A 25,242-nucleotide genomic window follows, 5' to 3' on the forward strand; every position below is an offset into this window, starting at 1 on the left:
AGTGTTGGATTCACGAGTATTTCCCTACCCTTGGAAGGCGGGCTGAGTCTGGTATTGACTGTGATATTCCTGGTGCGAGTTTACCTCGAGCTAGGCGGTGGAGGTATAGGCAAGGGAATGTGAAGCTTCCTGCTTATCGACCAGTACTGGATGCATTGACCCCGGATGACGTTATATGGCGTCCGTTTCAAGACCATAGAGCTGCATTTCCTTTTGACCTGGTGAGTATGTATAGTGGATATCTGCGTGGCTGCACTGTAGTTCGTTACTTGCCTGAGAGATGTATTAGGCAGTTTGGCTACGTTCAGTATATACCACCACCACCTCCAGCTCCTGCCATTGATGTTATTGATAGTGACTGGATCGGTTATGACATCGCTGTTGATCGGATCGTTCAGCCCACACGACAATTTTTTAGACATTTGTGATAGTTGCTTTTGAGATGGTTGAGCTTGTTGATCCTGAGATGGCTGAGATAGTTGTGTACGCGACCTCTTTGATGTACCTTGATTTATGTAGAAAAAAAATAAGTTGAATATATAAAAATAAGAAATAAAAATATAAACAATAACTATATTATAACAAAAATAAATTAGTCACCTTGTGAATCAACATATTCTCTTTCAACTTGTTCAAAGTATGATGGATCACGGTACACATCATAACCCTTTGGTGATTTGCCTTTATCTTTGTTCTTCACTCCTCCTCTGGTTTTTATTTTTTCAGGTGGTGGACACAATGAACTTGAGGCTGGATAAGCAAGTTCAAACATTTTACTCTTTAACGCTCTTTTACCAACAATATCAAGTGACCGAAATCGAGTCCATATTGCCTCCATTGCATTACTCATGTCCAACTCATATCCATCCTCTGTGTCATCCTCCAATGGTTCTTCCATAGTTAATTTCTTCCAGTGACCGTGAACTGAATCTAATGGTATCGGTACACCGCTGGTTGTATATCCACTCAATTCACAAGCACAAGGTAACTCACATGTTGACCTAAGTTTGCAACCACACAAGTTCTTATCTGTTCCAACAATGTCAATTCTCTTCATCTCATCAGAAATTAGTGTCATAGCTGCCCTGGAGACAAAGTTTCTCAAATATTGAAAAAATGGATTGCTGTGTGTCTTTTCTGCATAGTAAAAACTCTTTTGAAAAGACTTCTTAATTTTGTCAACTTCTAGTATTATGTTGTCATTCATGCCTTCCAAACACTTGCATAAGTCTCCTTTGCTGTGTTCCAACATTTGCTTCAGTCTCCAATGTGCAGACTCAACTCTAAATATCAAATTGCAAACAATAGTCAATTAAACACCGAAACAAGAAAAATATAATTACAATTTTAAAATAAAAAAATTATACCTATTAGTCGTTGTGTTTCCTAAATGCATCACTCGATTGGTCCATGCTTCAATAAATTGTTCTTTGTGAGGGGCCAACCAGGTGTTATTGACATATTCGACAAAATTGCTTGAATTAACACATGCTTGCTGAAACGCATTCAACCGCTGCTGATACTCCACCTCATTCGGACTTTCAACAACATCTCTCCACAAATTTTTCACCTTCTGTCGCATATCCTTAGGTATATGCACGGTGCATCTCCCATTCACTTTTTTGATTATGTGCCACGTACAAAGCATATTAGTAGTATGTGGAAATATATCTTTAATTGCATTCATCAAAGCAAACTCCCTATCAGTCAAAATTACTCTAGGAAATATATCTTGCTTAGTAATCAATTGCTTCAACTTACCTAACGCCCAATGATAATTGTCAGTCTTCTCAGATTCCATGTAAGCAAATCCAACAGCAAATGTCATGTTAGTTGACGTTATGCCAGCAATTTCAAGCAGTGGCTGTCTATATTTATTAGTTTTGTATGTGCAGTCCATAACCAAAACAATGGGAAACAAGTTCAACAACTTGATTGAATCTGGATGCGCCCAAAAAATATCACTCAAAACATCGGAGCCATCATCTTTTCTTCTATTCCAGCTGACATATTTTCCATCATCTATCAACTGCAGCAAGTGTTGCAGCACTGTTCTGGAGCCTCTTTCCTGTATTTGCATCATGTGTCTTTTCCTATATACAAGTGAGGCATCAACAACAGACTCTGGATTTTGATCTTTCAAATCTAAAACAATGTGTCTTGGTGCTACTTTACGCTTTGTCAAATCTTGAACACGTTTGTTTTCATCGGCGGTTAAACGTGCCTTGCGAGGATGACCATGATATTGGTCAGGTAGCCCGTGGTTGTGAACTCCATGAATAACCTGAACTTTCCATCCTGAACCATCTGTTGAAGGTGCAGCTCTAATTTTAAATGGACAGTTACATTTTTTCGATGCAGTTGTCGTGGAACTTTCTGAAGAGTCATACTTTCCACCTTTATCACAACCTAAAATCAACTTGTCATTTCTACCTCTTATTCCGTTCTTTTTATCTGACCGAGTAATGATAATACTGACTTTCTTGGCATCTCCAACATCTCGAGCCCATGTGAGAACAGCATCCGGTGTAGCAAATTTTTGATCAGTTGTAAAAACATTTGTAGTATCTACTAATATTTGACTTGTATTGCCGATTTGAGCCATATCTGTTTTAAAAAAAAAATTTAAAAAAAAATTAATAAAACTGCTATGCTATACCGGAACACTTTTAATGTACCGGAACACTTTTTACAACTTGTTCAACACACCGGAACACATATGTAATTACCGAAACACTTTTTTGTATACCGGAATACTTGGTTGTATACCGGAACACTTTTTTGTATACCGGAATACTTTGAAAAATGTTCCGGTAAACAACAAAACACGTTTATGTATACCGGAACGCTTTGTTGTATACCGGAACACCTTTTGTGTACCGGAACACTTTTATAAGTGTTCCGGTATAGACACAACCGTTTCTGAAAAATTGTAATACCGGAACGATTTTGAAAAGTGTTCCGGTAATAAACTGGAAATTTAACAAACCGGAACACTTTTTCAAAGTGTTCCGGTAATTTCGACAAACCTGAATAAAAAAAACGTACCGGAACACTGGGTGATGGGTGTAAACAGTCTACCAAAAAAGTTACAAACTAACAAAGTGAAAAAATAATAAAATATATTTAAATTTGATAAGGGTATAATGGGAATATTAGAAAAAAAGTTGGAGTAGATAGAAGATTGTTGGGGTAGAAATTTTTTTTTTCAAAGTTTAATCCCAAACAATAGAAACTTCTCTAAACATTTTTAGATATGGGCCTATTTTTCAATTTGGTTTTTTTTACATGACCGTTTTTCTTATCCACCTAATTTCAGAACGCAAATTTCAAAAATGCTTTTTTATATGACAACTGCAGCAAAGTGTACTTTCATAACTAAACACACACCTAACCCAATTTGTTAACGAAAATGAAGATAAAAGTTGGCGTTTTTTAGGCATAAAAGCTACATTTAGCCACTCATAGAGGGTTTCTAAGCTCATTTGGTATCAAATAACATGTAATGTGTGTTTTAAACCGATTATATTTTGAAATTTTTGAGCAAGTCTGTCTACCTGCATTTTCTATCCTAGATTCCGAATACCTTTTGCATTATAGGATCTGAAGTTCATTCGAAATCTGGGTTCCAAAACAGACTGTTATGTGCAAATATGCATTTTTCTTATTGTTAATGCCTATATTGGTTTATATAAGTGTTGTGACATAGCCATAAGTTGGAAAAAAAATCTAGAAGGTCATATTCTTGTTGGACGTTTAAAACTGGAGGAGAAGAAGTTTGTCCACGAGATGACAAGGAATTTGGTGCCACCTAGAAATATTTTGCACATATTGAAAGATTGAAGTAAATAAAGTAACACTACAATTAAGCAAATCTACAATGTGCGTGAAAATACAAACATGTCGCTAGGGGTGATGACATCCAGTCATATTAGTATTTTAATTTTAATTATATAGTATTTTAGTTAGTTTTTAGGAGTATTTTGCATGGTCAAAGAGAAGATTTTATAAAAAATTGACATCTCAAATAGTTTGAAAACAAAAGATCAAAAGAGGAAAAAGACTTAGAAAAATTTGCAAGTTTTTGAGTCAATTCACATTGCAGCTTATGAATTTCTCGCGTCCTTGGAAGAATTCTTTAGTGGCAAGATTTTCTTGTGAATCTGATCTCCAATGAAACGAAGAAAAATTAAAACTAACAAAAAGTGTAAAAAATGAAAGAATACGAGAGAATGGAAGAATGAGTGTGAAATATAATTCACACAAATGGTCATCTTTTATTGAATTCACCATGAATATTGATTGGCTGAAGCTATGTCACAACCGTACACCTGACCAATCACATTTGGCCATGTATCAATCACATTTGACTGCATGGGAGACAATTGTTTTATTGCAGACGGATTTGCTGCCTACATTGCGAAATCCGGCCGCAGTGTAGCTAACAAACTATTTTTTCACATTTTTTTTATAATTTTATACACACGCTACCTAACTAGCAAGGGGGTAAAAACTTTAATATCTATTGTAATTCTGCCGGAACTAAAAAATGAACTTGTCAACTAGAGGCCTAGTTCATCCGGTTCAAACGGTTCGATTTTCATGGTTCTGTTTTTTTGATGTCGGTCCAGGGTTTTTCTCTTTCTGCTCAACCCTACTTTGATTTTCAATCGATCAAAACATACTCAATTTTTTTATAGGGACTACAAAAAAAAATATAAGACCAAATACATAATATTTTACGCAAAATCTATCCAAACCAAACTGCAAACGCCTTAACTTTGAATTTCTTTTTTAATTTATACTAGAGTCAGTGAGAATCAAATTTAGAACTTCATGCATATTATCCAAATCCCTCGTCATTGAGTAAACTCAATGATTGAGTAAAGTCAATGACAATGGCTTGAATTTCAATTGATCCTGTATGATATGAAATAATCACTAATATTAATAAATTAATTAGTCAATAGTTAAATAATATTTTTGAGGTATAATTAAATCCATTAATTAAATAATAGAAAATAGAATATTCATATAAGCTCGTTTTTCGCTGGTGAAGATATTTATCTCATTTTCTGCGCAAAACATAGCGTGTTTGGTAACAAGCGACGAAAACCCATAGAAAAAGAAAAAGAGAGAAAAAAACGAAACACTTTTCAAATTTCATTGATTCAACTTTGAAAAACGCTTAGAAAAATCTCAATCTCCTTTGACAATTACCAGAGAAAATTTCCGATTTCTTCGTAAAGGTACAAAATCCAACCTCTCCGTCAATCTAATCTGATTCGCTAATCGTTTTTCTTATTTTTATTTTACCGATTCATTCGCATGTTGTAATTATTAATTTCAAAATTATCCGAAGAATTTGTGCAATTTTTAGATTAGATATTTATTTGAGTTTTATTGGATTTAGGAATTTGAATTTCGTTTGAGCTTAGGTTTACGCGATCTAGCTCATTTTTGCGTTTAGATCATAGATCATAATTCATTTCATTTTGTTAATTTGATTGATCTCTTTTTTTTTTTGTTTTTCTGTTCAGCTGATTGTGATTTCGTGATTGTAAATTGATCGATCGATCGAGGATCGAAAAGTGTAGCTTGTTTTGTTTTGTTTTTATTGAGTTGAGCAATGTCTGCAACTATGAGAACAAGTTCATGGGCAGAATCTGCTGATGCATCATCTGCACGCCCTGTCAAGCCGGCATATGTACCTCCGCATCTTAGGAACCGATCAGTGGCTCCGGCCGAGCCTCCTTCATTTGTGTCTAATGCTAATGAGAGGGGTTTGGGTGGTAATTGGGGTGGTTCCTCTAACTCTAGGCAGGATTTTGGCAATGGTGGTAGGCAAGGATATGGTTCTGGTTCTGGTGGTGGGTTTAACAATAGAGGAGGAGCAGGGATGGGGGTGGGGAGGGAGCGTGGGGGAAGACGTGAGGCGAATCCTTTTGAGAATGATGTTGATGAATCTTTTACTGAGCAAGAGAATACGGGGATTAACTTTGATGCTTATGATGATATCCCTGTGGAGACCAGCGGGGAGAATGTTCCTGCTCCTGTGAATACATTTGCGGAAATAGATTTAGGTGATGCATTGAATCAGAATATACAGAGATGCAAGTATGTGAAACCAACACCGGTTCAGAGGTATGCCATACCTATTTCTCTTGCAGGGAGAGATTTGATGGCTTGTGCTCAGACCGGGTCAGGAAAGACCGCTGCATTTTGCTTTCCTATTATAAGTGGAATCCTTAGGGAGCCGTATGCTCAAAGACCCCGTGTGGCACGGACTGCTTATCCTCTCGCACTTATTCTGTCCCCTACCCGGGAGCTTTCTTGTCAGGTTGGAATGCACTTTAATGAGTTTTTGCTTTCAAATCTGTGTTTGACTAATCTTTGTGTATCTTAAAAACCAATATTTTGTTTTTCTCATCTCACAGATACATGACGAGGCCAAAAAGTTTTCTTATCAAACCGGTGTCAAGGTTGTAGTTGCTTATGGAGGAGCCCCGATCACCCAACAGGTTATTTGCCTATGCATGGGATGTTTTTATGTGTACCTTTTTTTGTGATTTTGACTTTTAGTTAGGAACAGAAGACTTTAAAGTTTAAACAAACTTCATGCTATTTTCAATTTCAAGTGTCCATGAGGTTAATAAGTAGATCAGCCTCCCACATATTTGTGTGTCTGATTTTTAAGACAGGAGTTCTTTGTGAAAAGTGTGGCTAGTATTTGGAAAAATCCAAGTCCCATACTGAAAAGAGATAAGGCCTGAAAAAGGTTTATAAGTAACTACACCCTTCACCTTACAAGCCTAATATAAAAAGCCTAATAATAAGATAAACGAGAATTAACCAAGTGAACAAGTAGTTATTTCTTCTTGCCATCATCTTTATAACCAGGCAGACATCGTCATAATGTCTTGTTCTCTAATTTTTAGTGTAGGCTCTCCTCTCTTGTCAACCTGGCTATTCTGAATGAATATGATCTCTGCATCAAGTAATCGACCATTTTAATTTACAAAAGCAGTCCCTTGCTTGTACTTTTAAACGCTTCTTAATGCTCTTTATGTTTGGCTTATGAGAAGAGTGGTTATTGGTTTGAATGTATGTTATTTGCCTAGTGAGAATACACCTGCTGTTGTTGGTTTGATGTAAATTGTAATATGATATATTCATAATGGTGCCTTCCTTTATTACGCTTATAGATCTTACTGGCTTTATGTATTATTACTAGTTCTGTACTTTTGGATGTGCACTTTTTTGATTTAGATGATATAATGTTTTGCTCCATTTTTCAGTTGCGGGAGCTTGAGAGAGGAGTTGATATTCTGGTGGCAACTCCAGGACGATTAGTAGATTTGCTTGAGAGAGCTAGGGTGTCATTACAGATGATAAGATATTTGGCTCTTGATGAGGCAGATCGGATGCTGGATATGGGTTTTGAGCCTCAAATAAGAAAGATAGTTGAACAAATGGACATGCCACCTCCAGGCATGAGACAGACACTGCTGTTTAGTGCAACATTTCCTAAAGAGATACAGGTATCTTGTGATTTGTACTCAGATTGTGAACTTCATTATTTTTGCACAAGGATCTGTCCGCCCTGAAACATTATTTGGTTTTTTTAAAGCAAAATTGTCCATTTACTGTATAAAGTATTTTTCTGGCATTTCTATTTTTTACCACTGGTTGTTTCTTAATTTGAAATTGGTATTGGAAACATTTTTAACTTCATTTTTGCTCTTGTGGAAATTGAGACTGTCATAATTGCTGGTCAATCTTTAACAGACGAATACCCAAACCATAGTAAGTAAACCTTGAATGCTGGGAAAAAGACTTTTTTATCGAAAAGAGGAGCAAAATTTGTTTTATTAATTTACATTGTTGAATTATTGAATAATGATACCTGTGGAAGTCCTGCTCTGGCATGGACAAGCATGAAACATTTGCTTTCAATTTTAAAACTTAGTATTAGTCATGTTAAGCTTTTTAATGTTGGACGAATGTTCACTGCCATAGCTTAAAGATTGACCAGATTGGACTTAATGAGATGTCTTTATCTCAAAGTCTTCTCATGCTTCATCTACCATGTTTAGCGACAACCGATTCCAATAATCCTGTAGAAGAGTGTAGGTGTGAATCCGGCTGTTCTCTCCTTTCCAGATGGCAAAATGATTGAATAAATAGTCTTTCTGGAGAAAAGTCCATTTTCAAAATTTTTCTCATTAGGGTGGAATGCCATATTCCAACTGTGTCTGTTATGTAGACTAATATGTTTTTTCAACCAAGCTCTTTTAAAATTTATATTATTGTCAGTGGCAGTTAATTTTGAAAATTGACCATATTCATGCCTACAACCAAGCTGCATTCACTTGGATGATGCAAACGATGACACTATTTGATTTGTTACTTGCTAACAGTTGACTGGTAATATCATGCAGAGATAGTGCGGTAGTGATTGTGTGTGCAATAAATGTAATCAGGATTAAATGATGGTGATATAATTTAGGGGATATGTTGAAGTTTTGAGAATGTTTTTATATAGTCACCAAGATACTCAAGTCTGGCAGTGTTTGACACTGAAACGAGTCATTTAAACCATTGCTTAGGTTAATGCTTTTTATGTGAGATAGGTTTTCTAATAAATAGAGCTTGTGGTGACAACCATGTTGTAATCAGCTAGATGTAATTTGTTTTAGTTGCATGATTATATAATAATGGTTATGATGTGTCGTCATTTGAATGCATTGCAGAGACTTGCGTCAGATTTTCTTGCAAGTTATATTTTTCTGGCTGTTGGAAGGGTTGGTTCAAGTACCGATCTAATTGCTCAAAGAGTAGAATATGTGCTTGAGTCAGACAAGAGAAGCCACCTCATGGACCTTCTTCATGCTCAGAGAGAAAATGATGTGAATGGCAAGGTAATCTTTTCAGACTTGTAAACGTGGTTGCCATAATTTTCGCTTTGTTAGCGAAATTCACTAATTTTCAAAACTATGCTGCTCTGGAACAGCCGTTTCTTTAAGAGTAGGAAACTATGATTTGTGGATTTGTCACACTCACAGTTTTAAGCACTTTTTGTGGTTTTTGCAGCAAGGTCTGACTTTAGTTTTTGTGGAAACAAAGAAAGGAGCTGATGCATTGGAACACTGCTTGTGTGTTAATGGGTTTCCTGCAACTTGCATCCATGGTGATAGAACACAGCAAGTGAGTCTGTTTATCTAATTGAAGTTTGTGTTTAATTGTAAACATGTCAGCATGATGATTACATTAAAATAACAACTTGATTTGTTGTGTTTCTTTGTTGTTTCTTTTAATGAACATCTGAGTTTTCCTTGTGTTTCTACATTCATAATGAGACTTCAATGGGGTTTATAAAATTTGCGCAGCTCAATTATTATTTAAAAACGGTCTTAATGTTTAAATTTTAAAAACTCCCATCCTTATTGGTCTCTACATCCGTAGGAAGGGGATTGGGATCAGTTATCTAATTTTCCCCTTTCTAATAAAAAACCTTTTGTTTTCACTATAATTGAAATGACGGGCTTCAAAGTTCAAACTAACCAAGAAAGCCCATCTCTTTCACCATGTTCCTACTTTCGATGATTTTATTTTTCTTTTTAAGATATTGAATATCTAAGTAATTTTAAAATTTCAAAGGAAGAAAACTGTCTTGCCATCATTTAACTAAATACTATTGAATTTGTCTTCAGCTGCTTGGTGAAATCCTTACTTTCTATAAAACTCTACATAATGAAATCCCGCTCAAGCTTTCCCGGATATTGCGTTAGAATTTCTTGAATTAAAAATTGTCCTTCTATGTATTCCTGGAAATAAATGTGTACAATGTAATGGTTCTGTATGCAGGAAAGAGAACAAGCATTGAGGTCGTTCAAGACTGGAAACACTCCAATTCTGGTGGCAACAGATGTTGCAGCACGTGGACTTGATATTCCACGGGTAGCACATGTTGTAAACTTTGATCTTCCTAATGACATTGATGATTATGTGCACCGGATAGGAAGAACAGGGCGAGCTGGTAAAATGGGACTAGCAACAGCCTTCTTCAATGACAGTAATTTGTCAATGGCTAAACCATTGGCTGATCTGATGCAAGAGGCAAATCAAGAAGTACCTGCGTGGCTCACCCGTTATGCAGCAAGGACTCCTTATGGTGGAAGTAGAAATAAGAGGACCGGGGGAGCCCGTTTTGGTGGCCGTGATGTTAGGAAGGAGAGCTCATATAATAAAGGAAATGATTACTACGGCGGAACTGGTGGTGGTTATGGGGTTCCTGCGAGTTATGGTGGAGGGTATGGTCAAGGTGTAACAAGTGCTTGGGATTAGGTTAGTGTGACATCACTAATTCATTCTCATGTTGATTGTATATAAATTTCAGACTTTAACGTTGTAAAGTTGTATCTTCTCAACTATGGTTTTCTTCAATCCGTGCATTCCTTACTACAGGGAATCTTGTCTTAGGAAAGATCCGCAATTGGTTTGGTTTTGCTGGTTAGGCACACATAGGGTTGATTGGGAAATGCTGCATATGGAAAAGAGAATATGTATAAGCAGACCGAAATTTTCTGACTTTGATTTACTGGTCTGAGATTCTGTAGAAGAGGGAGAGAGTGTACTGTAAACTGATTGCTTTGGAGACTAGAGGGAGGGGTAAGGGCAGATATTACTGAGTTCATATTGTGGGTAGTATGCAGTGTTTTGAATTTTGATAGGGTCAGCTTTTGACCGTCTTAAATCATGAGTTAACCCTAATTAGCATGCACATATTGTTGAATTTTTTTTTTTATTACCCTAAACCCTAATTAGCATGCACATATTGTTGATTTTTTTTTTTTTTTTTTGTCAATTGATAGTCTCTGCACCTTAATAATTGTTTTTGTCCATAAATACAAGTCCGTCTGCAATTTACTAGGTGCATAAATTTTGTTTTTTTGACCATACTCTATTAATACTACTAGTAATTTTTATGTGTCTTAATTTTTGCTCAATTTATCTGCTTTTTATTTACTCCATTGTTTATTTATGAGAGAGATAAATACAACTAGTAGATTAGTGAGATCCAGTTTAATAAATGATTTTACTGATCTTTTACTTGTGTCTATCTCATGAATGGACAATAAATGGAGGATAGATAAATTGAGAAAAACAAAAATCCACATTAATATTAAAGAGTTTAGAAAAGTCGTTGTAAGCATAGTTCAATTGGTAGAGAACATTGCATGTATTATACATATTAGAATTTGAACTCTAGTACTTTCATTTAATCATTGAAAAGATGAAATTTTTAAAAAATAGTTTAGAAAAGTCTATCGACACATTGAATTCACTAAACTTTTTTTTTTAATACAAGTGATTAAAAGTAAGAGATACTTATAATTATTGATCTACTATTATTATCTATAACATTAATAAAGGGAAAACACTACTTTTGGTGTAGCCTTTTTTTAAAATACCATAAATACCCTTCCCTTAGTATTTTTTTCACACCATAACTTCCAAAACCAACTTTTTATTTTTTAAACTTTTTTTAACTTCCAAAACCAACTCTTTTTAACTTCCAAACCATCCATTTATTCCATTCATTTTATTTACACATCTTCATTCTTCCTATTTTTCTTCAAGATTATTAAAAATGATATGTCTACGTGCCCACTATTCGGAGAGGTTAGGGCGATGTTGGCAAATGATGAAAGACATATATGCACATGAAAGTTAATGCAAAGAATGGTAAAATGTTTATCATATGTATATGTATATATGTATGGCAACGATAATTGTAAATTGTGTAAACTTGATTATTAAAAAAAATTACATGAAGTATAACCACCACACCCACATTTGGTTATTCAAAAAGATAAAGGGAAAGAGGAATTGGTTATTTTGTAATGCTGTAATATCTATGAGAGAAATCTCACAATGATAGAAGAAATGTATGACTTCTAACTCTCATCATGACTAATTGTAAGGACTTTACTATTATTTTTTTTCCTCACTCTCTCATTTCTTCTCTCTGTGTCTTCTTCTATCTTTGGTTTCTCCATATTTGTCTCTCATTTCATTTATTTATTTTTTGTTGATTCAATTCCTTTAAATGGCTAACAAAAGAAATATTTACTTCCACAAGGACATAGAAAATGTCATAATTGTAAACAGAAAAGATGTATGACATTATTTCTTTTTCTTTGTGATATTGTTGTTCTAATTCAATCATTTTCTTCATTGGAGTAAATTTCAAATTTAAATCTTCCACCATACTATTTCTCAACTTTCATATTTATATATGTTTATGAGTGGTGTTTATATTTATATCAGGTATACATTGGAATGGTGGGAAGAGAAATTGAAAATTATATTAAAATATAATTAGATATTTCAATTATAATGCAATCATTTCATTCATTTTTTTACTTTTAATTATAAAGAACTCATTATATTGAACTCATTATATGGTGGGAAGAGAAATTGAAAATTATATTAAAATATAAGATTATTCATCTCTTGAATTACCTCATGATTAAAGTTGTATATAAGAATATCAAGTCCTTACATTTTAGTGATGTTTTGTTAACTCTTGATTGAATTTATGTTCAACCTTCATGTTAAGCAGCATTGTCGATGACAAAAAAAAGGAGTAAATGTGAACGTTTATTTTTGTAGGATGCAATTTTCTATCCAAAGTTTCATTCAAGTATGGATAATGTGAATGTTTGTGTTCACAAATTAATGTATGATCATGGGATCAACAAATATATACGTGGAGCAAGTGCTTTCTATTGGAGTATTTGGGAAAAAGAATAGAATTTTTGTTTTCTTTTCTCTTTCAATTTATGCTACAATGTTTATATTTTTCAAATGGTTTAATAGCTTCTTCTTTGGTTTCTATTGCTAACATGTTTATTTTTTAAGTTTTTTTATTACTTATGGTGCTGAATTTTTTTGTCTTATTTCTACTACAATGTGTGTATTTTTCAAATGATTTTTTTCCACACATAATAGTCAAATATATACACGTTAGCAGAATAAAAAATATGGATCACACAAACGGGCACGGAACGTGCCCGTTTGGCCACTAGTAAATAATAAATAAAATTTAATACTTATTTTTTTAATAGTATTATTTGTTCATGTATGAACACTAAGGATCGCTTGGATCTTGGGGTGTTAATGGTTTGGTTAACCATACAAAAAAAGTGTAAAGTCAGTATAAGCTTTGGGTTTTTAGAACTATTTGAGTTAAATCGGTTTGTTTTGACAAAACTATTTGAAACTAGTTTAAATCTTATTTATTTTTTGTGACTAGAATTGAAATCCATGGGTGGAAAATCCATTTCATTAGTGGTGGAGTCAGAAAATTTATAAAGTCCGAACAAAATCTCAATTATAAATAAAAATATTAATTTTGCAATGAAAAATAGTAGTTTTGCCCAAAAATAATGCTAAAAATCTCAATTTTTGGTCTAAACTAACTTCTAAATTATAAAATGAAATTACCAAATTATGGGCAAGTGTCCCGGGTGTCGGGTTGGCTGGGCTGTAGATCCACCCATGACCATGGTCAATGAGAAAACCATATATAAATCACCACTAGAAAACAACATGTCTAATTCATTATCACAAAAAAAAAAAAAAAATCAAAATCATCACCTAGAAAATTATTAGACTTAATTGCAGTTTTAATCCTCCTATTTTTATCATTTTGCAGTTTAATCTCCCTATTTTAAAATTCGACTATATTGGTCCCCTTAACACATTTTGTCTAAAATATGGTGATACAATGTGTTAATTAACTTTATGAAAAACTTTTCTTGCAATTTCATTGATGTTGGTATTTTCTCATCGTCAGATCATATGTCACGTCGTTTAAAACATATGAAATCACCAATTTATAGTAAAAAATTATGATAGAAGGACCAAAATTGTTGAATTTTTAAAAAGGGAACCAAAACTGCAATTAAACCAAATTATTAACATCTACATTTGGTTTCTTTCTTCTTTGTTGGGAAATCATCATTGTGGTTTTGAGCTCTTGCACACTCCTAGTTGTTTCTATCTTTGTTTAGATGACTGTTGTGCCTAGATCGAGGTAAATATTAAACATTTGCGCCCTTAATATCTAAAATTGGTTGAGACACTTATATGAGCCAGTTAGGACCGCCCGATATGCAGAATGATGTAGACTCATCTAGTCTTCTAGGATCCTTGTATTCAAAAGTAGTTTTTTAGCCACACCGTCCCTTTTCAGTTGATGTTTCTGTCTCGATCTTCTTTTATTGGGCCAAATATTTGAGCATATCTGACTTACACAATGCAAGCCTCTATTTTATTGACCCAGTCATCATTTGAGTTGAGCTGCTTAGGATGTAAGGTAAACTACGTCCTAGACTTTGTCAGTCTGTCTAACCTATTATCACTCTTGCCATATATAGCGTTAACAATTCTTAACATACATTGATACAAATTCGAATAAAATTTAAAATTAATTTGCTGGCTATTTGAAATATTTTTTCTACTTAATTATCAATTGTAATAATAATTTATTTGACCAAAAAATAAAAAGAATAAAGAAATGGCACCCTTAATGCTGTGTTTGGTATGCAAGAAAAAGGGAAAGAGAGAGTAATTGACGAGTGAAAGAGGTGTGAAATGGCCAATTTTTCTTGTTTGGCAAAGGAATTAAAGAGTCAAGAGAGACAAAATATCGGTTAGATTAGACCCACCATTTTACACTTCTCCTCAAAATAGTAGAGAAAGTAGAGAGAATGACGTACTATAATTCTTCTTCTTCCTTTAATACCCCCACATTGATATATGTGTTAATAAACATTCACTATCATCCAATTAACTTTAATACTTTTAATTAATCTATCTATATAAGAAAACAAGATACCTATGAAATCTCTAATTTGTCCCTATTTAATTTTTTGACACGTCGTTGGATTCAGGGTTATTTTGTGTCTTTATTCAAAAGTTAGTACAAAAAACTTTTCATTATGTGATGGTTACTCATATTTTAACTTCCAGATATTTTAACTTCCCAAAAAATTAAAAAATCATTTTTTTTATAAAAATAAACTAAAAGTATCTATAATTTTATGTTATAACATATAAATTGTAAGTAACAAATAAAAATAAATTTTTAATAATTTTATGTATTGATTGAATAAAAGCTAAAAAACTAAATTGTTGATAATTTTATGTTATACCATATAAATTGTAAGTAACAAATAAAAATAAATTGTTAATAATTTTATGTTATAACATATAAATTGTAAGTAACAAATAAAAATAAATTGTTAATAATTTTATGTTATAACATATAAAATTTTATGTTATATTATATATATTGTAAGTAACAAATAAAAATAAATTGTTAATAATTTTATGTTATAACATATAAATTGTAAGTAATAAATTAAAATAAATAAAGTTTGTGACATTGTTGTCTATCTGAGTAAAAATAAGAGTGTGTTGTTGTTGTTTTTGAAGGAAAATAGCGTGTATAAAAGATATTAAAACGCAACGGAATTAAAATTTCCTTCATTGAATCCTTGCGAATGGGCATGATCAGGGTTAAACGTTATACATTTGTAGAACTGAAACAACAAACTCTTTGCTTCTCTTATTGATCACAAGCACCACACGACGGCAGCACCTCTAGCTAGTCCACACGAACAGGTCTTCAACTTTCAGTGCTAGCTGCTACAAGATGAAGGCTTAGGAAGTGCGGTTAGGGTTTCAGAGTTTTAGGGTTTCTCTGAAAACGAATTGTGAAAAAGCAAAAACAAACTGAACTACACAAGCTTCTATTTATAGAGTTTCTTGTGTGGTCAGTGTTGGAAAATCGTTTTATAAAACACTTTTATAAACGCAGCGGAATTTTAAAATTACGATTTCCCATCAATGGATTCTTGTGAATGAGCATGATCAGATCTAGAATATTACCTTTGAAGAACAAATCTGTGGCCGCCTTTATCGATCACAAGCACCGCACTCGCAGCACCTCCACTTAGTCCACACGAACAGGAACCTTCGATCTCACAGTGTTAGCTGTTCTTGGATGAAGGATGAGGGAATTTTGTGCGGTTTAGGGTTTAGAGAAATTCAGAATTTTCTAAACTCAGTTAGGGTTTCCAAAGTGTAACTTCTGAACTTCATAAGGCTCTATTTATAGAGTTTCTTATGAGGTCTTTAGTTTACACGAAATTGGGCTTCTCAAGCCCAATAACCGTTTTTCACTAACTGCACCCCCACAATAAGTCTTACTTATTTTTCCCTTCTTAACTGTCCTTATGTGTGTGACCCTGTAGGTTCTTATGACGTTGGCAATAATATTAATCGTAATATTATAAACAGTGAGCGGTATCTAGCAACACATCACTGTTACCCAAGTCATAGGAATGTCACGTGATCTGACTAACCTTTCCGTGATAAATATCTTGTGCACAATTACCCTTTTGTCCTCATGTCTATATTGAACACAAGGCATAGTATGTCATCCTTGTCTAGTTCAATATTGGGCCCATAGACATATCTCCCGTTATGTAGGAGGGACAAATTCCATCTAGGTCACTCATGTCCCTCAGCATGATTCGTGGGATACCCATCAACCATCTTTATAATTATCCAGTTACGGATAACGTTTGAATGACAACAAGGTATTACACTCCTGCATCTAGGGTACATAGTGGTTTCAGGTCGAAGGGTGGAATACACCTTTTATCACTATGAGAAAACTTATGACATTTCATAACACTCTATGTAGTATTCTCATGGTGGGTCAATCCGATATAAAGTTACCCTTAACATTTATATCTATGTGAAGACTTGATAACTCATTATCCATGATCAGTGAGATATGATCATCAGTCTACCAACATAATAGTCTTTATGCTTTATCGTTATCCCATTTCACAATAAAACTTGACTATGGATATGTTTAAGAATAGTGTTCTTATATTTAATGGAATCTCACGATTAAGTCATACTTAACGTTCCATAAGTGAACTGACTATTCTAGGGACTTTATCATTTTAACATATATAAAATTAATAAAGAAAAAGCCTTTTATTTGATAAGTAAATTATTCAATACATTTATTATTCAATTATAGATAATTGGCCTCTAGGGCTTACACCAACAATCTCCCACTAGCACTAGAGCCAATCAGGCATACTCCTAATACCTATGCCCCTAGTGTGGCCCTCATGCTTCGGCTGAGCAAGAGGCTTTGTAAGTGGATCAGCAGCATTGTCAAGTGTTGGTACTCTGCATATTTTCACATCTCCTCTATCAATTATTTCTCGAATAAGATGATAGCGCCTGAGTATGTGTTTGGACTTTTGGTGAGATCTAGGTTCCTTAGCTTGTGCGATTGCACCATTGTTGTCACAAAATAATTCAATGGGATCCACAATGCTAGGGAATATGCCAAGTTCAGTAATGAACTTCTTTATCCAAACAGCTTCCTTTGCTGCATTTGATGCAGCGATGTACTCAGCTTCGGTTGTAGAATCAGCAACTGTATCTTGCTTTGAACTCTTCCAGCTCACAGCGCCACCATTTATGCAAAACACATAACCTGATTGCGACCTAAAGTCATCCCTATCTGTTTGGAAGCTAGCATCAGTGTAACCAATTACATTTAGCTCTTCTTGGCCTCCATATATTAGGAATGAGTCTTTAGTCCTCCTTAAGTATTTAAGGATGTTCTTGACAGCCACCCAATGAGCCTCACCAGGATCAGACTGATAACGGCTTGTTGCGCTTAAGGCATATGAAACATCTGGTCGAGTACATATCATGGCATACATGATAGATCCTATAGCCGATGCATAAGGGATCTTACTCATGCGGTCTCTTTCTTCTTTAGATGAAGGAGACTGTGTCTTTGAAAGACATAGGCCATGTTGCATAGGAATGAATCCTTTCTTGGAATCATGCATATTAAAGCGTCTTAACACTTTATCTATGTATGGACTCTGGCTCAGGCCAAGCAGTTTTTGTGATCTATCTCTATAGATTCTTATTCCTAATATATAGGCTGCTTCACCCAGATCTTTCATAGAAAAGCAATTCCCTAACCAAGTTTTAATTTGTTGCAAGGTAGGGATGTCGTTTCCTATTAGTAATATGTCATCTACATATAATACTAGGAATGCGACTATGCTCCCACTAACCTTCTTGTAAACACAAGGCTCATCTTCATTTTGAATGAATCCGTACTGTTTTACAGTTTCATCAAAACGAAGATTCCAACTTCTGGAAGCTTGCTTCAATCCGTAGATTGATCGCTGTAATTTGCATATCTTTTTGGCTTCTCCTGGAATGCAAAAGCCTTCAGGTTGTGTCATATACACATCCTCAAGGAGACTCCCATTAAGGAAGGCAGTTTTTACATCCATCTGCCAGATTTCATAATCATAGTATGCAGCGATGGCAAGTAAGATCCGAATGGATTTGATCATCGCAACTGGTGAAAATGTTTCATCATAGTCTACCCCATGAATTTGTTTGAAACCTTTAGCAACCAATCGCGCTTTGTAGGTCTGTACCTTTCCATCCATGTCAGTCTTCTTCTTGAAGACCCACTTGCATCCTATGGGTTTAATCCCATCAGGAGCTTCCACCAAGTTCCAAACTTGATTTGTGTACATGGAATCCATTTCAGATTTCATGGCTTCAAGCCACTTCTCAGATTCAGGGCCAGTGATGGCCTCTTGGTAAGTCACAGGCTCATTTTGATCCATGAGTAATACATCACCTTGTTCCGATATGAAATATCCATATCTTTCAGGTTCTTGACGTATCCTGTTGGACCTACGTGGTTCTTGTGTTGCATGAGCAGGATTTTCTGTCACAACATCTTGTGCATCCTGCTCTTGTTCCTCCATTGGTGTGTCACTACCTTGTGGATCGTGAATTTCTTCAAGATCTACTTTCCTCCCACTGATTCCTTTGGAAACAAAGTCCTTTTCTAGGAATACTCCTGTTCGAGCGACAAACACTTTGCCCTCAGAAGGATTGTAGAAGTGATATCCTTTTGTCTCTTTTGGATATCCCACAAAGAAGCACTTGTCAGATTTAGGTTCAAGTTTAGTAGAAATTTGACGTTTTACATAAACTTCGCAACCCCAAATCTTTAAGTAAGACATATGTGGTTTCTTGCCACTCCATATCTCATATGGTGTCTTTTCAACCGTTTTAGAAGGAACACGGTTAAGTGTATAAGCTGCTGTTAATAGGGCGTGTCCCCAAAAGGAGTTTGGAAGATCAGCGTGACTCATCATAGACCGCACCATGTCCAACAAGGTTCGGTTTCTTCTCTCAGACACACCATTCCATTGTGGTGTTCCAGGAGGAGTGAGTTGGGATAAGATCCCACACTCTTTTAGATGGTCATCAAACTCTAGGCTTAAATACTCACCTCCTCGATCTGATCGAAGGATTTTGATTTTCTTTCCTAGTTGGTTTTGTACTTCATTTTTAAATTCTTTGAACTTTTCAAAGGATTCGGATTTGTGCTTCATTAGATACACATATCCATATCTACTGTAGTCATCAGTAAATGTGATGAAGTATTGAAAACCTCCTCTAGCATGTGTGTTCAATGGTCCACATACATCAGTATGTATGAGAGCCAAAAGATCACTTGCCCTTTCACCTTTACCAGTGAATGGGGTCTTTGTCATTTTTCCCAATAAGCAAGATCTGCATGTTTCAAAAGATTCATAATCAAATGAATCCAAGAGCCCATCTTTATGGAGCTTGGAAATGCGTTTCTCATTTATATGGCCTAAACGACAGTGCCAAAGGTATGTAGGATTTAACTCATTAGGTTTAATCCTTTTTGTATCAATGTTATATATTGGCATTTCAAGATCAAGAATATATAATCCATTACTCATTTGTGCTGTGGCATAAAAAATATCATTTAAATAAATGGAGCAACAATTGTTCTTTATTGTAAATGAAAAGCCAAGTTTATCCAAACAAGAAACAGAAATAATATTCCTGCTAATGGCAGGTACATAAAAACAGTTCTCTAACTGTATTATTAAACCAGAAGGTAAAGTCAAATTATAAACTCCTACAGCTAATGCGGCAACTCTTGCTCCATTTCCCACTCGTAGGTCGACTTCACCTTTAGCCAATCCTCTACTCCTTTGCAGCCCCTGCACATTAGTACAAATGTGAGAACCACATCCGGTATCTAATACCCATGTAGAAGAAGTAGATAAATTAATTTCAATAACAAAGATACCTGCTGAATTAGAGCTCTCTACTCCATTCCTTTTATCTTCCAGGTATTTTGGGCAGTTCCTCTTCCAATGTCCAGTCTTGTTACAGTGGAAGCACCTACCCTCCTTTGCAATTCCCCCAGTGGGCTTCAAGGCTTTAGGGGTGGGTTTGGGTTTGGCAACTTCCTTGCCCTTCCCTTTGACTCCCTTCCCTTTGTTGCCCTTCCCTTGGTTTCCATTGCCAATCATAAGAACATGGTTGGACTTCCCTTTTGTTTTCATATTCTGCTCAGCTTGCCTCAACATGCCTAGCAGTTGTGGCAGAGTCTTCTCCATGTCCGACATGGTGAAGTTCAGAACAAACTGATTAAAACTCTCCGGCAACGATTGCAAGATCAGATCAGTTGCAAGCTCATTTCCAAGTGGAAATCCCAATTTTTCTAAGTTCCCCACGTACCCAATCATCTTGAGCACATGTGGACTTACTAGAGATCCCTCAGATAGCTTGGCTGAAAACAGGGCTTTAGAAACCTCAAACCTCTCAATCCTGGCTTGCTCTTGATAGAGCGTTTTCAAGTGTTCGATCATATCGAACGCATTCATGTCCTCATGTTGCTTCTGAAGCTCAGAGGTCATGGTAGCCAGCATGAGGCACTTTGCATCCATGGCATCATCAAGACGCTTCTGATAAGCATCCCTTTGTGCCTTTGGAGCATTGGCGGCAGGTTCATCCTCAGGGTTAGGTTGGGGTTCCTCAATAGCATACAGCTTTTTCTCGTGCATGAGGACTATCCTCAAGTTACGATGCCAATCAAGAAAATTTGTCCCAGACAATTTCTCTTTGTCAAGAATGCTTCGCAAAATGTTGTTCGAAGTATTGGTGTTTGACATGGTGATCTACAATTATAAAAGTGAAAATATAAGTATTGAACAATTTTAATACACATTTAATTAGGCCTTTAATTAAACATGTCTCTCACTATTTTACTCAAAACAAATGACCCTCGACATTTGATTCGGAAAATCCCGTTGGAAGATTTTCTAGTGAGGATGAGATCCATATTTCACTTCGTTTTAAGTCAGCGTTGGGCTGATTACACAAAACTTAGTTATTTAGGTAGGAAACTCCTTTCCAATTGTATCTCATACAACTCTCATATCCTTTCTATTGGGTGAATAACACTTATTCTAATCCATCACATGGAATAACCCAATACTTGCTTCTAAAGTTATATAATCTTATTATACTTTCTTTAGTTAAGTTAGACCCATTAAATAGCGATCGGATAAATAAATTACCTCACCGCAACTTATCAATATTGACAATGCACTTCGCGTTGGCAAAACCTACATTGATCGATATTGATCTTGAAGGGCGCTATTCGTTGGAAAGCAATAAAACTTAATATTAATTCCTTTGAGGGCTTTTATAATTAATTTGATCTCACCTTACCACGGCTTACATACAATGACGTCACTCTATTCATAACATGCATCAACATACATAATATAATAAAATGATATGGTTATGGCCCCTAGCGTAATTGTTCCCTCAAGCCATTGAGAGAACCTATGCTATATCTAAGAATGACCTATACTTCTCCAAGATAGATCTTCATTGATGTCCTTCCTGTCCTATTTGCTAATCTTATATTACATCACTACAAGAAACTCGTGTTCATACGAGGGAGTGAGATGAGAAAAGAAATTACATCAAGAAAATATAAGAGAGGCACGACACGCAGGCCGTATTTAAAATCCCAAATAAAACGAAAAAGAACTAAGGCCATAACCATTCATCATGCAACTTTAATAACAATAAACACACAATTTATTATTATTATATTAGTCCAATTAATAAAATACTATGATTGATCACCTTACGCAGAGTTAGCCGGGGGTTCCGCTGCCCGGTCAGCTAAATTTCGATGAACACTTCATCAATGAATCCTAATCGCACCAACACTTGATGCTTCAGATACAAACCCTAGCCGTACTCTGTTTGTATAACGACACAACCCTTGTATTGTTACAGTAATCATTCATCAAAACGTTTCAGGATTTTGTTCACCATAGACGATTGGATATATGATGCTTCACCAGTTATCGGTTCCGAAGCTCACGCTCACAATCATTCATGCTCACGACAATCACTTAAAACTTTCAATGAACAATATGTTCTGTTTATATAACAACACAACACTTGTATTGTTATAAACCCTAATACAACCACCATTCATCAAAACGTTTCAGGACTGCTAGTTCTAGATGAACGATCGGATATATGATGCTTCACCATAAACGGTTCCGAAGCTCACGCTCACAATCATCCAAATTAAACGCCAATCACTCAAACATTCGAATGAATGACACGATCAATGTATCACATACACTGATGCGTCGTATCAGAAATATATATCACATATATATTTTAAACCGATCAATCAAATTTTATTAATCCTTGTTGTTCTTATTATTAATACCGATTCAAAATCATATTAATAAAACAGTAATAAAACAGCAAACCGATTCATGGTTTCACAAGTAGCTCTGATACCACTGTTGGAAAATCGTTTTATAAAACACTTTTATAAACGCAGCGGAATTTTAAAATTACGATTTCCCATCAATGGATTCTTGTGAATGAGCATGATCAGATCTAGAATATTACCTTTGAAGAACAAATCTGTGGCCGCCTTTATCGATCACAAGCACCGCACTCGCAGCACCTCCACTTAGTCCACACGAACAGGAACCTTCGATCTCACAGTGCTAGCTGTTCTTGGATGAAGGATGAGGGAATTTTGTGCGGTTTAGGGTTTAGAGAAATTCAGAATTTTCTAAACTCAGTTAGGGTTTCCAAAGTGTAACTTCTGAACTTCATAAGGCTCTATTTATAGAGTTTCTTATGAGGTCTTTAGTTTACACGAAATTGGGCTTCTCAAGCCCAATAACCGTTTTTCACTAACTGCACCCCCACAATAAGTCTTACTTATTTTTCCCTTCTTAACTGTCCTTATGTGTGTGACCCTGTAGGTTCTTATGACGTTGGCAATAATATTAATCGTAATATTATAAACAGTGAGCGGTATCTAGCAACACATCACTGTTACCCAAGTCATAGGAATGTCACGTGATCTGACTAACCTTTCCGTGATAAATATCTTGTGCACAATTACCCTTTTGTCCTCATGTCTATATTGAACACAAGGCATAGTATGTCATCCTTGTCTAGTTCAATATTGGGCCCATAGACATATCTCCCGTTATGTAGGAGGGACAAATTCCATCTAGGTCACTCATGTCCCTCAGCATGATTCGTGGGATACCCATCAACCATCTTTATAATTATCCAGTTACGGATAACGTTTGAATGACAACAAGGTATTACACTCCTGCATCTAGGGTACATAGTGGTTTCAGGTCGAAGGGTGGAATACACCTTTTATCACTATGAGAAAACTTATGACATTTCATAACACTCTATGTAGTATTCTCATGGTGGGTCAATCCGATATAAAGTTACCCTTAACATTTATATCTATGTGAAGACTTGATAACTCATTATCCATGATCAGTGAGATATGATCATCAGTCTACCAACATAATAGTCTTTATGCTTTATCGTTATCCCATTTCACAATAAAACTTGACTATGGATATGTTTAAGAATAGTGTTCTTATATTTAATGGAATCTCACGATTAAGTCATACTTAACGTTCCATAAGTGAACTGACTATTCTAGGGACTTTATCATTTTAACATATATAAAATTAATAAAGAAAAAGCCTTTTATTTGATAAGTAAATTATTCAATACATTTATTATTCAATTATAGATAATTGGCCTCTAGGGCTTACACCAACAGTCAGTTGGGTCAAACGGTGTTTGGTCTTCTTAAGCCCAAAACTGTTTTTCACTAATCGCACCCTCAAAATAAGTCTTACTTATTTCTTCCATATCGACTGTCCTTATGTGTGTGACCCTGTAGGTTCTTATGACGTTGGCAATAATATTAATCTTAATATTATAAACAGTGAGCGGTATCTAGTGTAACACCCTAACCCGTACTACCCTTAAAAACGTAATTTTAAAAACTTTTCAACAAGTGTAAAGGCAGAGTGCCACGCGGTAATTAAAACACAAAGCATACACACAGAGCGTCATGAATTTTAACATGAAAAGCAACAGCGGATTCAATCAACCAAGCATGCATATATATACATATATATATACATAAGCCAAATTCATCCCTAAGGATGTCACTTATACTAGAACTAGCATATCAAAAAGGTAACACCGATATACGATGAAATCCAAGCGTAAACCCCGACTCGATGTTACATTACCAGAGCATTCACTAATTACAAACTCTAGTCAAAAGCTAGTACTAAGAGGAGTAATCTATGCTAAGTCTCCTCACCAAAAGGTACTTCAACACCACGCTAGAACAGCAGTCTAAACGTCGGCACAATCCTCAGCCTGAATATCTGAACCCCCAAAGGTCCAGCAAATAACACAAAGCAGAGAGTTAGAAAACATAATCGCATATCATACGAGCATAAGAAAGACCTTGCACTTTCGAACTACATCATACATATTCTAACTCACGCCAAAACATCGCACTAAACGATTATCAATTAATAAGGTTCAACACAATTCAACCAAATAATGTCACGTACCATTTATCAAATATATGCGCATTTACCCTAAGGTATCTAATGCCAATTAATTCACTGTCATGCCATCCCTAGACACGACTAAATGCATGTGGTACCAAGATGTCTCACCAACGGTGGACCAAGAACAGTTTTATATCATGCTGGATATGTCGGAACTTACCGAACCATCTTATCTCCCTTGGATAAGCCAAAACAGTTTTATATCCTGTTGGATAGCAGCTCTGGACTCATGGATTCATCTAATCCGATCCTCGGCTTCATTATGGACACATAATCCATTTTCGTTATTGGAACCCAAGTT

General features: G+C 35.2%; 2 protein-coding genes across 3 annotated transcripts; one reads left to right on the forward strand and one right to left on the reverse strand.

Moving 5' to 3' along the window:
• Positions 1–592: 592 nt before the first annotated feature.
• On the reverse strand, positions 593–2,605 carry LOC123896361 (PKS-NRPS hybrid synthetase cheA-like). Its single transcript, XM_045946759.1, has 2 exons — positions 1,368–2,605; positions 593–1,283 (listed from the first exon to the last, which is right to left on the reverse strand). The coding sequence occupies exons 1-2, from the start codon at positions 2,603–2,605 to the stop codon at positions 593–595; spliced, it is 1,929 nt and encodes a 642-aa protein (XP_045802715.1).
• A 2,431-nt stretch (positions 2,606–5,036) lies between these two features.
• On the forward strand, positions 5,037–10,833 carry LOC123906160 (DEAD-box ATP-dependent RNA helicase 37-like). Of its 2 annotated transcripts, XM_045956022.1 has the most exons (8): positions 5,037–5,249; positions 5,541–6,340; positions 6,438–6,521; positions 7,299–7,541; positions 8,754–8,921; positions 9,094–9,207; positions 9,868–10,347; positions 10,468–10,833. In XM_045956022.1, exons 2-7 carry the CDS (start codon positions 5,630–5,632, stop codon positions 10,345–10,347), a joined length of 1,800 nt encoding a protein of 599 aa, XP_045811978.1. In that variant the 5' UTR covers positions 5,037–5,249; positions 5,541–5,629; the 3' UTR covers positions 10,468–10,833. The 2 variants fall into 2 exon arrangements, with proteins under 2 accessions (XP_045811978.1, XP_045811973.1); XM_045956017.1 differs by having other exon boundaries at positions 9,868–10,833.
• The last annotated feature ends 14,409 nt before the right edge of the window (positions 10,834–25,242 follow it).

This window comes from Trifolium pratense, linkage group LG1 (assembly GCF_020283565.1).
Source record: "Trifolium pratense cultivar HEN17-A07 linkage group LG1, ARS_RC_1.1, whole genome shotgun sequence".
Classification (NCBI taxonomy): Eukaryota; Viridiplantae; Streptophyta; class Magnoliopsida; order Fabales; family Fabaceae; genus Trifolium; species Trifolium pratense.